Below are 16707 nucleotides of genomic sequence, written 5' to 3'. Positions count from 1 at the left end.
TCCACAGAGGGAAAAAATGCCATGTTAGAATCTTTCTGCAATATTCAAATATATAGGATGGTTCTCTTTATATTCCCTCTGAATATGCTCACTTTGTTAATTAGATAACAAATTGTGTTCTAGTGTTGGTTCCGGGAGCATTTGAGGTATTATTTGGAAAAGACACTGTGAAACGTAAGTCTGATTGACAACCATACCCACCAGATTTGGGTCTGTGATGCAGACTTGTATCTGTCAAGGTTTAACACCAACAGGGGAAATAGGTTCTCTGGTGAAAGAAAAGTGATCCTTGCACAGTAAAATAAGTAGTTATTGCAAATTCAAAATTAACTTACAATTCAGGCTTACATGATTATTGGAAGGGTGAGCTCATCACACTGGTTTAAATTTGTATTCTTTTATATAATCTTTTTTCGTATCTGATTTGGAGTGATTTTTATTGACAGTGATATAGTTTTTTAATTATGTTGGTATATCATTAGTATTTCACTTTCACAGTCTCCTGCATCTTTGCTATCTTTACATCAAGGATCATAATGCAGATAAGTCTTGGACACTGTGCCATGATGTTCTCCTTGTAATGTCAAATAAACTAAAAAAATATATAGTAAGGATGTAAATAGCAACCTGGTTATCCATCCTACACTTCCTCACCAATCTAAGATCCATAAGACAAACTATAATCTGATTTCCTGAGTTGTTTCTGTCTTATAGTTTGCTTTTGGGGTTGATTACACAACCTGTGTTATGATTTCATTACCATAAATTGTGCGTATGGCACCATACGCACATTTTCCATATTAAAAAGTAGGGCTGTGTATTTTGGCTCCAGCTGAGGCGAGTGCACAGATTAAAGCTAATACTTTTCATCTGGTAGAAAAGCAGATGATCTTTTCATTGGCCAGTCAGACTGTCTGGACAGAGACGTGTGAGCTAGAAATCCGACTGGACAGAGATGAGTTTGTGATCTCTTAATAATGATATCAGTGTATCCCATCCGTAGATAAAAACATTTGCAGTAGCCACTGTTACACTAAAAAAGGCGATGTCTTTATCTGTGCTGACATCCAAAGTCATCTTTATTTTGCCTTAATTTCTCTAGGTGCCACAACACTCGCTCCATTTTTATTTTCAGTCCCTCCTATTCTGTCTTTTTCCTGTACCTGTGATAATAAGTTTCCCTCCAGGCGTTTGAGACGTGGATAGTCAGGGGTGGCATGAAATGACTGTGTGATGGATTTGTCCATTAAAGCAAGCTGAGCTAAAACCTGTGGAGTCCCTCTGGCTGTCTTTCTGTCTGACTTTCTCTGTTTCCCCCCACACTCCCACCACATCTCTTTTTCTTTCTCATACAGACAGACTCACAAAAACGCTCACACACAAAACACGCCACTCACTATTTGCCTGCTGTGAAGGAACAGCTGTAACATTTACTTGCTTTTAGCAAGAATAATACACCTTTTAGGTAAACAGAAGTGATCTTATTATTAAAACAGTGAGTCATTACAGGTTTGTATGGCTCACTTAGTAACAGAGCACTTATACCTACAACACTTATTCAGACCCCTAGTCCACAGTAAAAGGTCATAAAAAGAACGTATGATTTTAGCTGGAGTTTATGTGGGATTTTTAACTGTAATAAATTTTTTATTTATTTTGTTTGTAATAAAGCTTAACTGCTACATATCCTTACATAAGAAATGTGGAAATAATCCTATTGAGAACATCTGTGAGAAAAGTAAGCTAAATCAAGAACTGTCCGTATACTTTCCTTGAGAGTCTCAGCCAAAAGTACAGGCGTGTTTTACAGCTGAGGCACCCAGCTGAAGTCATTTGTTTTCAGAGGGTGACACTGACAACACCCAAGCCTTACCAAAACCCTTTCTGTAGCCTCAATATGCCATCCAGTAGGCTGTCATGGACTCTTTCTTGGATCGTCACTGACAAGAGGTCCAAATGGATGTTACATTAGCTGCAGTGCCATGCAGGAAAGGTGCAGGTTTATTCCCTGCACACTGCCAAGTTAAGACATGCCTGTTTGACTTTGACTTGGGAAAGTAAATGAGATCATGACGAGGTATTCACTGTAATCCAATATTTATGGAACATTTATTGAGCAGAACCTGAGAAGGGTAGGAATGGGTACTTATGGCACTGAGGCAAGGTTTTAAGACAGACAGTTGTGTCTGCATGAAGGCATATGTGTGTATACAGGCCCTATGTTAAAATAAAATAAAACAAAATGAAACACATAAGAAGCAAGGATGCTGGACACTGGAGCATAATGTCAGAGTGCTTATTAGTTCAAATTAAATGTTGCATTAATCTAATAATGGACTTGCTTTCTGAGCTATTGTGGTATCTAAGTTTGAGCCACAAGAGTTTCAGCAAAACCTCAAGGAATAAAACTCATACACTGCCTGTCTGTGGGCTTTTAGATTAACACAATTATCAGCTCCATCCACATGCAGCAGAGCACTTTATAAGGCACCGCTCAGGCTGTTATCTCCAGCAGTCAATTATAAATACTCATTCAGTCATTTTGGAGGGCCTGAATAAGCCTGACCCTTGATGTCTATTAACGTAATTCCATTTTTAAAGAAATGTGCTATACCTCCTTTTCCAAATGGTGCATGTTCTCCACTTTGCTTTGTTTCCTACAAACAAACAGACAGACTGGAAAAAAAGGTGAAAAGAGTCTGACTGAAGCACCAAGAATTATAATTAGATATCCGGTGTGCAGCGTTGTAGTCAACTGTTTAATCTCAGAGGGCCAGAGTGAGGAGACGAATAACGAATATCAAATGAGTTACACCTCCTCTGCAGGGAAATGTAGTTTATTTTCTGCTGTACATTAGCGCCATCTAGCGAACAGTCACTTCACGTTGGAGGAAGTGACGTTGTCTCAAATGTCTACCCAATCAGGAGTCGCGGCTCAAAATTCGAACGTCAACTCCCCGAGAGAGCCGGGAGAGCTGAGATAAAATGGATTATTTTGCTGCCTAATGTAAATAATTGAAGCATTTTGTTGGAAATTTAATTTATATTACAACTAGCTTGGCGAAATACGCTGGTAAGTTCCTTTCAAATATAACGTCCTACAGCAGCTAGCGAATATAGCCTATAGGGTTGACTAACGTTAACACTAGCTAGCGTGCTAACTTTGCTAGCACGTTAGCTTAGTCATTTGTTATGCTGTTGACCAGCTGGACAACATAAAAACGCTTTGAACTGATCAAAGATCCTGAGCCATGGTGAAAGAACGGGCCCAGAAGAAGTCCTTCCAGCAGAGTCTGGAGGATATCAAGGAGAAGATGAAGGAGAAGAGGAACAAACGGCTGGCCAGTGCCTCAGCTCCCAAGAGAGGACGGTCTAGAATGATAAACAAAAGCAGTGGTGAGGAAATGAGAGCTTAACTTGCACGGCAACAGTTTGACTTTCTCCCACAGTTATCGTTACTTAAATCAAGCTATATTCATTCACTGAATGAAGAATTTATTTGTAAGATGCTGATGGTGTCGACATAAAGATGGGATTTTGCCTCAGACAAACACATAATGTGCTTATGTTTTCTCCCAGGGGCTAACTCCACACACACTATCCTGAAGGGTGTCCAGCTGAACAACAAAGCACTGGCCGTAGCACTGCAAGCTGAGAAAGAAAAAGTGAGGCAAGCCAATGCAGTGATCCTGCAGCTGAAAAGAGAGCAGCAGGCTCTGTTCCTTCACCTGCTTCTGCTCAAGAGGAAGCTCAAGGAGCAGGAAGCTCTGGCAGCGAGTGCCTCAGAGGTACAGTTTGGAGACAGGTCGCCTGTTCGTGTCCATATCCAGTCCATGTTTCACATTTTGAGGGTTCTCGGTTTTGCTCAGAGTTGTTGAGATTACTCAGTAAATCATGTAAATAACACAAAGTATTGGGTGTCATTATAAAAGACAATGGTTATATTTCTGTGTGTTGATTTAGACTAAACCTGCAAACATCCATGTTGAACCTCAGCACCGCCTGAATTCGGCAAGGTAACTTTTTTTTAAACTTTCTTTAAACTTTGAAAATTCATCACATTAAATTTTATTATATCCTTCACCCTGAGTATTAGGATTTTGAGTATTTCTTACTTTGCAATGTACAGGAGAAAAAGAACCAGCCAGAACCTTGATGATCCCGTTGTATGCAAAGCCTCACCAATTTGTGCAGGTAAACACACACGCTTTAATATTCCAAGTCAAATTAGGGATTCACCATAATAGTTAACTCATTGTCAGCTGAGTAGTTTTATATTAGTGACTTGAAGCTATGGACTTTGAAAACAACAGTATGGCAGAATATACGTATAATTGGTGAACACTTCTTATTCGGCTAGAAACTGAAATAAATAAAAGTAAGCGAGGAAAGATTTTTGTCATAAGGATTCTTTCCAGGCCATGAATTTTTATTACATAGTCATTCATTAAGTTATTCTCAAATTGATCCACAACCAAATGTAAATATAGCCTGTTCTTAAGATCTTGAGATTATTATTTCACAATATTATAGTATTTTGTCCTAATCCTAAAATCAAGATATTGTAGTTAATAGTGCTGATTTTTGTCTTTTTCTTCACAGATCCTCAGCCCTCTGAAAAGAACGGACAACCTGAATGTGACAAGCAGCTTACCTTGCCGCCTACAGTGGGTGTACGGCGTCGGCACGCAGATAGAAGAAGCAGGAGAAGATCTGAGCGTGTACAGGAACAGAGGTCGTTGAGTGAGGGGGACCCCATTGCAGACTTAGGAGCTTTGATTGCAAGTCCTATTTGCAATGACGATAGAAATCCAAATCAGCCGCAGCAAGGAACAGAGCCGGAAACAGCGGATCCTGTTGACACTGAGGAGTTTCAGCACTCTACCCCTGAACCTGTCCCACCTAAAAAAAAGAAACAGCAGCAGCCCAACAGGAAACAAGCCCAAGAGCAGCCCCGCACCAAACCAGAACCGGCTGCACGAAAACCTGAGAGAGGCCGCAGACCAGAACGTGCCCAATTAAAGAAACCATGGGAGAATCCCAAGCCCAGAGCCCGCTCCAAGAGTCGTGACCGTTCAGCAACACGTTCCAAAATGGCACCTACACCACAGGGCAATAAGCTCAACACCTCACTGGGATTTAATGATACATTTGACTTTGACTGTGAAGAAACGGTTCATGTTACACCTTTCAGGGCAAAGGCAGAGGACAATCCGCCGGCCACACCCATCAGCGAAGAGGGTCCAGAAAGAGGACAAACTGAAGCGTCACCTGTCACTTTCAGACAGAATGAGTCCAGCTCAACATCGCCGTCTTCTGAATCAGATGACAGCCTTTATGTCCCTCAGAAAACCAGGAGGAGACAGACCTCACCGGACAACACCAAGGTGATCACCACTCGTAGAGGCCGGCCCTCTAAAGTCGTCAGACAGAAAGAAAACATCCCTCCAAAACAGGAGATCTCAGGTGAGAATTTAGGCTTGCCATTTAAACTCCAACTTCATATTTCATTTTAAAGCTTATAAGAGAAATTAAAATGGTTATAATTAAACAATTTCTTTCATTGTTTTGTGCTTTGTAGTCTGTAGAGATGAGGAACGTGAAAAGAAAAAAGCACCTCTCCATCACTCCCCTGATTCTAGCTTCTCTAACAGCCCTGACCCTGCGAGGATGGGACAGGAAAATCACCAAGGTGAATAAATGTTCAGAAATGTGTTGATTTTTTGTCTGTTATAGTCTTGACAAATTAATTTTGGTTTGCATCAACTAATTGCATCTGATCAAATTAACAATATATAAGGCGTGTAATATTTTTTTTTCTGGTAAAACACTTTTCCTGCTTAATGTTTTCTTTTCTCTTGGTGAAGCACCTCTTCACACAGCTCATCTTAGTGCAACCTAATGACTCCTTTTGGGTCTTGAACATCTGTTTTTGCTAGCTGTAATTTGTAAATTAAAGATGTGTTTTTTGTGTCCTGGTGCCTCAGAGCCTCACAGAGATGTTATGGAAGAGGATTGTTTGCTCCCTGTCAGCCCTCTGGTTGAAGCTGAGATGATGAGAATAGACAACGTCCTGTCCAATTTTGGAGATTCCTCCTGCGACACTCCACCTCTTTTACCCCACCAAACGCCTCAGAGGATCAAGACATGCAAGAAACGTATGTATATTTGTCACTTCACACACCTGCTCGTCAAAATGAAATCTCACACAGCATCACTATGACAACATAAGTGAGCACTTGGGAGGCTTGAGCAGATTTTCATTGGTTTATCACTTCTCTATGCATTGGCTTCATTGCACCCTTGTGTTTTAGCTGTTCACTGGTGTTTGCACATACTCCCTACTTCCTTTTCTCTTTCTTGTGGATCACATCTTCCTTCACGTTTCTACAGGTGGGCTTGGTGTAAGGACAGCAGGGCGGGGCTTGAGTCTGTGTGATGTGACAAATCTGTCCCCTGCAGCCTATCGGAAGTTCTCCTCTGATGCACGATGCTCCACCCCTGCTCCTTCTCGCAAGCGGCGCTGCACCATGGTTGTAGACTACAAGGAGCCCTCCCTTAACGCGTAAGCTCACTTATTTATGCTGCCCTTAGTGCCAGTGGTTCACTGTTTTTTACTGTATGAATGCTCAACAATTCTTATCTTGACAGGAAACTTCGGCGTGGAGACAAGTTCACAGATTTGCAGTTCCTCCGTTCTCCTATTTTCAAGCAGAAGTCTGACAGGAGGTCTGTGAAGAAATCAAGGAATTCCATGAACTCCCAGCAGCCATTTGAGAAATACAATGAGTCGTTTGTTGGATGTCGTTGAAAGCAGCAACTTTTTTTTTGTTTTGTTTTGTTTTTGAGTGTTGGCTGGCATTGTCCCTGTTAAAGTTCTTTTTAAAGAGTTTTGACAAGTGCTCATTTTATTTTTCATGTTTTTAATTTGTATTTCTTTATGTGATGTGATTTGTGTGATCTAATATGACTGTGACCAGTTTTTTATTTTATTTTGTGACGTTTCATGCTTCTTTCTTCTCTCCTCTTTATCTCTAAATACATGTAGCATTGGCAATTTTTCCTTTTCAAGATCATATTTTACAATTTTATGACATCATCTTACTTAAGCTCTGTTTTTTTGAAGACATATTATTGTCAGCTAATAAATTACAATTTATATCTTCAATTGTATCTTCTTCTGTATTACATGACAACTTTATTAGTGGTGCGGGGTGTGGCACCGCACACTATTGTTATTCTTGTTTTTCTTACACCTAGCATTTCAGTTCATAACTCATCCATTCTCCAGAATATTCAGGTGCAAAAACTGCAAAAAAAATTCCCATAGAGAATGAATGGGATGAGGTCAAAAAAGTTGCAGTGTTTTTCAAACATCAACTGCTCTGGCATACTTTCACCTAGAAACACCATTAGAAACTTGTAGACAGAAGTCCTGTGTATTCAGTGTTTTTCCTAAGTTGTGTAGTTTTTGAATGGTGACCCTTTAATGATCGTGAGTGATTTTGGTAAAATTCAGAGTTTACTATGGGTGTGTATTGTGGAATGTTCCAGCCTAGAGTGGGAGCTTAGAGTATAGAAGCTTTTAAAAAAGTTTCAGAATTTTTTTTTCCTTCACACAACTACAGCAACAAATTTTATTCTACAACAGTGATATTATCCAACTTTGTAGCCACACCTGTCTTCTTTCTCACAATTTTTGAATAGTCTGCCTTTAACCGACATGAGTCGCTCTCATCTGTTCCATTGACTCCAATGTAAATCGAGAAGAAGATTTTTGGACAAAAGCAGAAAATACTCTTTTTTTAAACTTGCCGCATTGTCCACATTTTTTACATTATGATGAAAAAAGAAATACATCACTGTGTTCCTTAAGGTCTCGTGGTTTTGACGGTGACATTTGTTAGGTGATATCATGTTTGGTTTTTTAATAAATAGCAGTAGTTTGACAGGCCCGAATCGGCCGAAAATGAGCCCGTCGGAGCAGCTGTGAGGTGCAAAACATCAGCATACAAGAAAACAAGAGAAAACAAAGTCCTGTGAGGATTCCAGTGTCCTGACATGGTGCAGGAACATTAGATCCATTCATAGGATTGGACAAATTATTGCTGTGATTAGCAGTGATAATGATCAGTGATCATGAAAATTCAAATTTTAAATTTTTATTCAAGTTTGCATATTGCATTCACGTCATTATGACGCATTGCTCCGCCCTACACAAAAGTAAATAAGCTGCTTTTCTGAGTAAAAAAGTATTGATAGTGGTACTGGCATAAGCAGTACTGGCCCTGTATTTACTTGGTATGGGATCATACCAAATTTTGCAGTATGGCACACTCTTAGTTTCTATGTTTTGTTTCGTAATACATGGCCTGTGATATTATGGTCTGGCTCTGTTATCACTGGCCAATCATTAGCCAATCAGAGATGACGACCCACCTGGTTGTTAGAGGGGTGGGACATAAAAAGGGCAGGTGCCCGCCGGGAGCACGCTAGAAACAGGTGTACAGGGAGACGCCGGTTGTGAGTACATTCAAATCTGTGAAGTACTGTTGTTCATCAGGCGAAGACCCGGGACTTTGAGTCAAAGTGTAACCTGATAAAACCGGACGCTGAGCCGTATGTTGGAGCTGGTTTCAGCTCGTAGTTCAGCTAAACCACGGTACCACTGTGACCACTACACAGTGCACCGAGTCCGCCATTACCGCGCCGGTTTGGAGGAGAGAAGACCGCGTGTGCGCGAAACGCAGACTTCCACCGAGTTTCTGAGTGAGTATGGAGACAGTGCGAGCACACCGAGGGAAATAGACCAAGTGTATCAGCCTGTGAATCTCTGTTCTTCAGATGCAGCAACAGAGGCACCCGGGGCCTTTCCACCCTGTGAGCCACAGACGCCACTTTGTGCTCACGCTCGCGCACACAGCCTGAGCGCGCGTGTCTCCATCGCACCGCTCACCTTGGACAGACGGTTGGGAAACGGCTTTCTGGACTTTCTACGAAAAGTGAGTACACACAACATCTCAGTCCACGATTTCAGACAAGCCCTAAGGAGCGCGCCAACGACATCGTCCCGAAAACAGTCACAGTTTACGGTGCCATGTTGCGCTGGTGCCACCTGGGGTTATGTTTTAAGGTGGAGCTCACCTGGTTCTGTAGTAAATATTTCTTAAGTCTTGGTGGTTTGACATATTTAAATTCTGGACCGTGATGTGGTTCATGTGGTAAAGATAAAGGCTGAATATGACACCCGGGACAGCGCAGCCGCACAGAGATAATTAGGCCTCAGCGGCCTCCTCAGTTCGCGTTCGTAAACCCTCCGTTCACCTTCCACGTGCTCAGGTTATCAAGGGTATGTGGAGACAGGCCTGTAAGTCCCGAGAGTTTTTACCCACATAAACATTTATTAGTTATATTAGAGTCCAGAACTACAGGTCAGTGCGCGCGGACTGTGGCTGTCTGGAGCGCACCTACTGGGCGGTGGTTTGCTCTGAGTGAAGCTCGGACGGTAAAATACCATCATCAGTTTGATCAGTGTTCATTTTCCGTTTTACACGTTGAGCAGAATTTAATCAATAAACAATATTTAAAGATTATGAAAGGCTGCTCAGTCAAGAGAACATGCAGCTGATCTCTACACCACCTGCAGCCAGTCTGAAAATCTTCATCTTTCAGCTTTACCACAGTCATCCTCACTCACACATCACAGTCTCCAATATGATCAATAACTATGACAGGAATGTTCCATAAGCTCGATCACAGTAGGAGGAATTATTATTCCCTGATCAGTGTGAGGTGTGTGTGTATAAAGCTTCACACAGATGGATTTATATTCATTGAACTGATGTCCACAGAGTGTGAGTGTTGGACAGGATCAGTCCACTCTGTGTCTTCAGGTGAACTGGCTCTGACCTGCAGACTCAGACTGAGCTGGTTCTTCTTTTTCTTTCAGGTCCACAAACAGATCAGCATGAGAATAAATCAACTAATTGTAAGTGAAGTTTTTATTCTGCTGCTGGGTTGTGTTTGTGTGTGTGTGTCTCTTGCACACACACACACACTCACACACTCTCTCTCTCTCACACACACACACACACACACACACACACACACAGACAGACACACACACAGACAGACACACACACACACACACACACACACGGCCATTGTGCCAATCTATCTCACCTTCTTTTTCTTTCTGTCTCACACACTACCACCATGCATAATTATTTGTCCGCCCGACCATTTGCCTGTGTGTCACTCTCTCTCCCTTGCACACTCTCTTGCACTCTAACCCTAACCCCAACCCTCTCAGCATTGTAGCGTCGATTTTGACTACGTTGGATGAAGAGGCTATACGAGGTATAAGTTCCATTTCTTTGATGCTGGGATGTCTGGCCGCCGTGCCATAACTTTTCCTCCTACAGAATTTGTTCCTGTCCATCCAAGATGGCTGCCATCGGTTGTCTCTCTATTGGTTGGTCGGGCGGTTGTTTGTTTGTTTGTTTGATTATTGTTTGTTTGATTATTGTTTGCTCGTCGATTTTGACCACGTGGGATGAAGAGGCTATATGAGGTATGCGACTTTCGCTTCTTTGATGCTGGGATGTCTGGCCGCCGTGCCATAACTTTTCCTCCTACAGAATTTGTTCCTGTCCATCCTTCCAACCTGGCTGCTGTCCGTCCATCATCTGTCCAGTCTTCAAGAGGTATGAGGTATCAGGTGTTTGCTCGGCCACCGTGCCATCACTTTACATTGTCTCGGCTGCTGTGCCAGTTTCTGTCCTTTTGTCTCTCTGTCTCACACACATGTACACAGACTCACACTCACACCTCTGTCTCTCTCCCTTCCTCTAATCAGCCTGCTAGGGGTTGATCTGGGGGCCCAGCATTGGGGCTGTTTAGGGCCTGTCTCTCTCTGTCTAATGTGGTCGATTTTAACACCAAATTTCCAAAACAGACAGATGATTGGCAGAATATACATTGATTTATATCAGCAGTTATGTCACATGACAAAATTCTTCAAATAAGACAAATTAACTTGAACTTGTGACCATAGTCACAAGTGTGGAAGGACAAAAAACAGACAGCTGTTTTAAAAAGAGAAAAGAAAAAAAATCAGGCAGGGTCAGACCCTCCTTTCAACTTTCAGTTTGGAGTGTGAGCAAGGAGGCATCTACAGCTGCCATGTTGGTGTGCTGGCTGTCTCTTAGGCTCTGATGGCATTTCCTCCAAGTAGGTGCTATGTTTTAGTTTAATCAGAATATGAATGAACTTTCTAATTTTTATTTTTTATTAATTTTTTTTATACTGTCTCCACATGTGCTTCCCTGTAAATTCTTTTGTTCTGTTGATTAATCTGGTTGTAAATGTGTTTCTGATGTTGACTTTCTCAAGCAGTTTTTCAGCCCATGGTTGATGTTTTATGAATGTATTTAAAATCTGCGTTGGCATCTGACATATGTTTGTGATCACATTTTTTGATATTGAGTTAAATCATTGTTAGGTCAGTAAGTTAAGTTGTCCATCATCATGGTGGAGATACATAGAAGGTCTGATGTCGATCAATTGGGGATTCTCCAAAGTAAAACTTGTTTTTTTTTTTTGTTTGTTTGTTTGGTTTTAAATAGTATTCAGCCTGTGTCCTGAGCATAGTAGCACTGCTGTCCATCATCACCACCCAAATTTTGATAAAAGCTTTATTATACAGAGAGAGTGAGTTGGACTTTGAGGTCAAACACTGGCTTGTCTCACTCTGCCAAGTTTCGTTCCAAGGGGGGACTGGAGTAGGACCTTTCTGGGTTGAAGTAGGTGCGGTGAGGAAAAGTTTTGCGATACATTTTTTTGTTTTTTTTGGCGTCGGCACATAGGGAGGCCTCCCGACAGGGGAATTTTTCCCGCCCCTGTAAAGCGCTATGTACGGTCAATCGCGGACAAGATTCACTGCAGTATCAAGTGCCGTGGGGTTATTTGAGCCAGGTTTAAGTGTAGGTGGGTTTGTATTTTTTTCTTTTTTTTTTTAAATTGCGTGGTGGACAGGGTAAGGGAAGGAAGCTTGGCAGAGAGATAACTCAGATAGCGCAGACAACTGTAAAGATGCACCCAGTTTGGGTATATTTGCTTCAGTTTCCATCTAGTTATGATGATGAACGCAGTGACCACTGTGAAAACCTAACAGATGTGTCAAGTTTACCAGGTTGAACAATAATGATATTTCGCTCCTACTGAGCTACATGCTATTGACATATGTGAAATGAGACATTGTCATGGGCTGAATTGAAGAGAGGGTCTAAAGGATAACAGGCTTTATCTTGAAGTAGAATCACTAATCTTTATAAACCTGAACAGTGACAGCCATTTCAGAAGATAAACCAGGTGGTACCATCTGTACCACCTGTTTACAGATGGTAGAGAAACCTTGCCAAAAATACTAGAGGGGAAGACATAGTTAAGGCCTCATTCCAGTGTTTGGACAGACCATAAATTCTGCTCAAATCATTCTGTAGCTGCTGTAGTTTGATAAGTGATGGTGTTACTCTCTTTATCTTGGCTGTTTACTTTTACCTGGTCTGTTGCACACATTTCTCCCAAATTGACAATTTTCTGTCCTTTAGCACCTTTTCATATACTTGTCATTTTATTTATTTTAGTTTAGCTTTACATATTTATGTGTATGTTTTTTTTTTAATTTATTTTCATAGTTCTCCTTTTTCTTAAATTTCTTTGTCATTGTGAATTTATTTCGCTTTGTCACTTGGATGAAGAAAACCTTGTATTCTGTAGTGCTTGATCATTTGTTTTGTCTTTTTTAATTTCTGACTTTACATTTGGACTTTTCTGTCTCTGTGCCAAAACATGGAGCTTGTCAACCTGTTGATGTTAGTCTGCAAAAGGTGTAAAGTGCAGTGGGAGACATAGTGTCTCGTCAGACTGTCTCCATGTATGTCAAGACATTGGACTTTGTAATTACTGCTGAGCCTCTGTGGAAGGGTTTGCACAGATCACAAAATCAAGGCAGAACATGCTGAGGAGGAGTTCCACAGGCAATACAACTGGAATGTGATGAAGTTTTGAGTTAATAGACTGATGGATAGATGACTTCGGAGACTCCCAGGAGACTTTCAACCCTGCAGGGATGCACTGGACCGTTCCACTATAGTCTTTGAAAGCAGCAGACACCAGAGTCAAAGGAAGTGGAGAGTGGCAACCAAAGGTAAGATGAGGTCATGTTGAAGGTTTGCTTTAGTCTGTTTGCTTTTTACTGATGGCTAATGATTGTTTTTTTTCCTCTGTTTGAGTCATATGTCCAATCTTAAGGAAGGCTGGAAGGGGAATGTTGTGGCCTGACCTGATCCATTAATGGACTGATGATAGATGACTTCGGAGACTCCTAGCAGACTTTCCACCCTGCAGGGATGGATGCACTGGACTGTTCCACAACAGTATGTGAAAGCAGCAGACACCACAGTCAGGGGAAATTAGTCAGAGGAAGTGAGAGAGTGGCAACCAAAGGTAAGATCTGAGGTCATGTTGAAGGCTTAGTTTAGTCTGTTTGCTTTTTACTTTTTGCTAATGGTTGTTTTTTTTTTCCTCTGTTCGAATCACATGTCCAACCTTAAGGAAGGGTGGAAGGACAATGTTGTGGCCTGACCTGATCCACCAAGCCCTGGACACTGCCTAGATCTCCAGACCTCGCCTCTGAAGGACTGTTGCAGCCCACATTGCACAAGTCTGCAAGCTGCTCTTCAAACTACAGGACACAACCAGGAAGTGAATCTGCTGCATCTAGGTGGTGGATGGGCTAATTTTCTGCCTACTGAAGCTCAAGTGCTAATTAAATACAGACTGTGACCATTTATCAGCTCTGTTGTTGGAACAGAAGTTTTACCAGCTCTTCAATTGTGATGCCTGAAGCTCATAGGTCACGTGTTATGAATGAATTTTGTTTGTTTTAGGGTTTTTTTTTGTTATATTCAGAAACAAACACACTGTTCTTTATATGTGTGTCAGAATCAGAGAAACTTTATTAATCCCTGGAGGGAAATTTTTTAGTTGCAATCAAACTCCCAATAGGAAAATGAAGAAAATGCAACATGGTATGCAGAAGAGTTGATAGACAGATGTTGGCTTTCTCAAACAGTTATAAACAGTTATTCAGCCCATGGATGATGTTTTATCAATGCATTTAAAACCTGTATTGGCATCTGAGATACATTTATGATCACATTTTTTGATATTGAGTAAAATCATTGTTAGGTCAGTAAGTTGTTAAGTTTTCCATCATTAAATGGTGGAGATACATGGGCAGGTCTGATGTTAATTAATTCTGGATCCTCCAAAGTAAAACTTGTTTTTTGCTTTTTTTTTTTTTTTTTTTTAAATAGTATTCAGCCTGTGTCCTGAGCATAGTGATATAGCATAGTAGCACTGCTGTCCATCATCACCACCCAAATTTTGATAGAAGCTTTATTATACAGAGAGAGTGAGTTGGACTTTGAGGTCAAACACTGGCTTGTCTCACTCTGCCAAGTTTCGTTCCAAGGGGGGACTGGAGTAGGACCTTTCTGGGTTGAAGTAGGTGCGGTGAGGAAAAGTTTTGCGATACATTTTTTTTTGCGTCGGCACATAGGGAGGCCTCCCGACAGGGGAATTTTTCCCGCCCCTGTAAAGCGCTATGTACGGTCAATCGCAGACAAGATTTACCGCAGTATCAAGCAACATGGGGTTATTTGGGTCAGGTTTAAGTGTTAAGGGTTCAGGGTTCGTACCTTTTTTCCTTAGTGCATGGTGGACAGGGTAAGGGAAGGAAGCCTGGCAGAGACATAACTCAGATAGCTCAGACAACTGTAAAGAAGCACCCAGTTTGGGTATATTTGCTTCATTTTCCATCTAGTGGTGATGATGAACGCAGTGACCACTGTGAAAACCTAATAGATGTGTCAGGTTGAACGATAATGATTAATTTGCTCTTTCTGAGCTACATGCTATTGACATACTTGAAATGAGACATTGTCATGGGCTGAATTGAAGAGAAGGTCTAAAGGATAACAGGCTTTGTCTTGAAGTAGAATCACTAATCTTTATGAACCTGAACAGAGTGGATGGGAGGTGGATGGGCTGATTTTCTGCATAGTGAAGCTCAAGTGCTGATTAAAAACAGACTGATCATTTATTAACTGTTGTTGGAACCAAAGTTTTACCAGCTCTTCACTTGTGATGCCTCAAGAGGACACGGTCTCAGGAAAATGCAAACAAAACCTTGTAAACTTTGTAAATGTATTTCTGATGTTGGCTTTCTCAAGCAGTCATTGAGCCCATGGATAATGTTTTATCAATGCATTTAAAACCTGTATTGGCATCTGAGATACATTTGTGATCACATTTTTTGATATTGAGTAAAATCGTTGTTAGGTCAGTAAGTTGTTAAGTTTTCCATCATTAAATGGTGGAGATACATGGGCAGGTCTGATGTTAATTAATTCTGGATCCTCCAAAGTAAAACTTGTTTTTTGCTTTTTTTTTTTTTTTCTTTTTTAAATAGTATTCAGCCTGTGTCCTGAGCATAGTGATATAGCATAGTAGCACTGCTGTCCATCATCACCACCCAAATTTTGATAGAAGCTTTATTATACAGAGAGAGTGAGTTGGACTTTGAGGTCAAACACTGGATTGTCTCACTCTGCCAAGTTTCGTTCCAAGGGGGGACTGGAGTAGGACCTTTCTGGGTTGAAGTAGGTGCGGTGAGGAAAAGTTTTGCGATACGTTTTTTTTGCGTCGGCACATAGGGAGGCCTCCCGACAGGGGAATTTTTCCCGCCCCTGTAAAGCGCTATGTACGGTCAATCACAGACAAGATTCACAGCAGTATCAAGCAACATGGGGTTATTTGGGTCAGGTTTAAGTGTTAAGGGTTCGTACCTTTTTTCCTTATTGCGTGGTGGACAGGGTAGGGGAAGGAAGCCTGGCAGAGACATAACTCAGATAGCTCAGACAACTGTAAAGAAGCACCCAGTTTGGGTATATTTGCTTCATTTTCCATCTAGTGGTGATGATGAATGCAGTGACCACTGTGAAAACCTAATAGATGTGTCAGGTTGAACGATAATGATTAATTTGCTCTTTCTGAGCTACATGCTATTGACATACTTGAAATGAGACATTGTCATGGGCTGAATTGAAGAGAAGGTCTAAAGGATAACAGGCTTTGTCTTGAAGTAGAATCACTAATCTTTATGAACCTGAACAGAGTGGATGGGAGGTGGATGGGCTGATTTTCTGCATAGTGAAGCTCAAGTGCTGATTAAATACAGACTGTGATCATTTATTAACTGTTGTTGGAACCAAAGTTTTACCAGCTCTTCACTTGTGATGCCTCAAGAAGACACGGTCTCAGGAAAATGCAAACGAAACTTTGTAAATGCGTTTCTGATGTTGGCTTTTTCAAGCAGTCATTCAGCCCATGGATGATGTTTTCAATGCATTTAAAATCTGTATTGGCATCTGAGACACATTTGTTATCACATTTTTATTTAATCATTGTTAGGTCAGTAAGTTGTTAAGTTCTCCATCATTAAATGATGGAGGTATACGGGCAGGTCTGATGTAGATCGATTGGGGATCCTCCAAAGTAAGAGTTGTTTTTTTTTTATAGTGTTCAGCCTGTGTCGTGAGCAGAGTTGCATTGCTGTCCATCATCACCACCCAAATTTTG

At 41.2% G+C, this 16707-nt stretch overlaps 1 protein-coding gene across 4 annotated transcripts; it reads left to right on the top strand.

The window, feature by feature from the left end:
- Positions 1-2947: 2947 nt before the first annotated feature.
- sgo1 (shugoshin 1) lies at positions 2948-7221 on the top strand. 4 transcript variants are annotated; one of them, XM_041053426.1, is made up of 10 exons: positions 2948-3073; positions 3242-3396; positions 3580-3788; positions 3964-4016; positions 4130-4194; positions 4603-5466; positions 5582-5692; positions 5988-6158; positions 6394-6565; positions 6652-7221. In XM_041053426.1, exons 2-10 carry the CDS (start codon positions 3252-3254, stop codon positions 6809-6811), a joined length of 1950 nt encoding a protein of 649 aa, XP_040909360.1. In that variant the 5' UTR covers positions 2948-3073; positions 3242-3251; the 3' UTR covers positions 6812-7221. The 4 variants fall into 4 exon arrangements, with proteins under 4 accessions (XP_040909360.1, XP_040909359.1, XP_040909362.1 ...); XM_041053428.1 differs by having other exon boundaries at positions 2970-3073; positions 3207-3396; XM_041053427.1 differs by having other exon boundaries at positions 2978-3073; positions 3150-3396.
- The last annotated feature ends 9486 nt before the right edge of the window (positions 7222-16707 follow it).

Source organism: Toxotes jaculatrix, chromosome 13, assembly GCF_017976425.1.
Source record: "Toxotes jaculatrix isolate fToxJac2 chromosome 13, fToxJac2.pri, whole genome shotgun sequence".
Classification (NCBI taxonomy): Eukaryota; Metazoa; Chordata; class Actinopteri; family Toxotidae; genus Toxotes; species Toxotes jaculatrix.
This window is presented reverse-complemented; position numbering and strand designations above follow the sequence as displayed.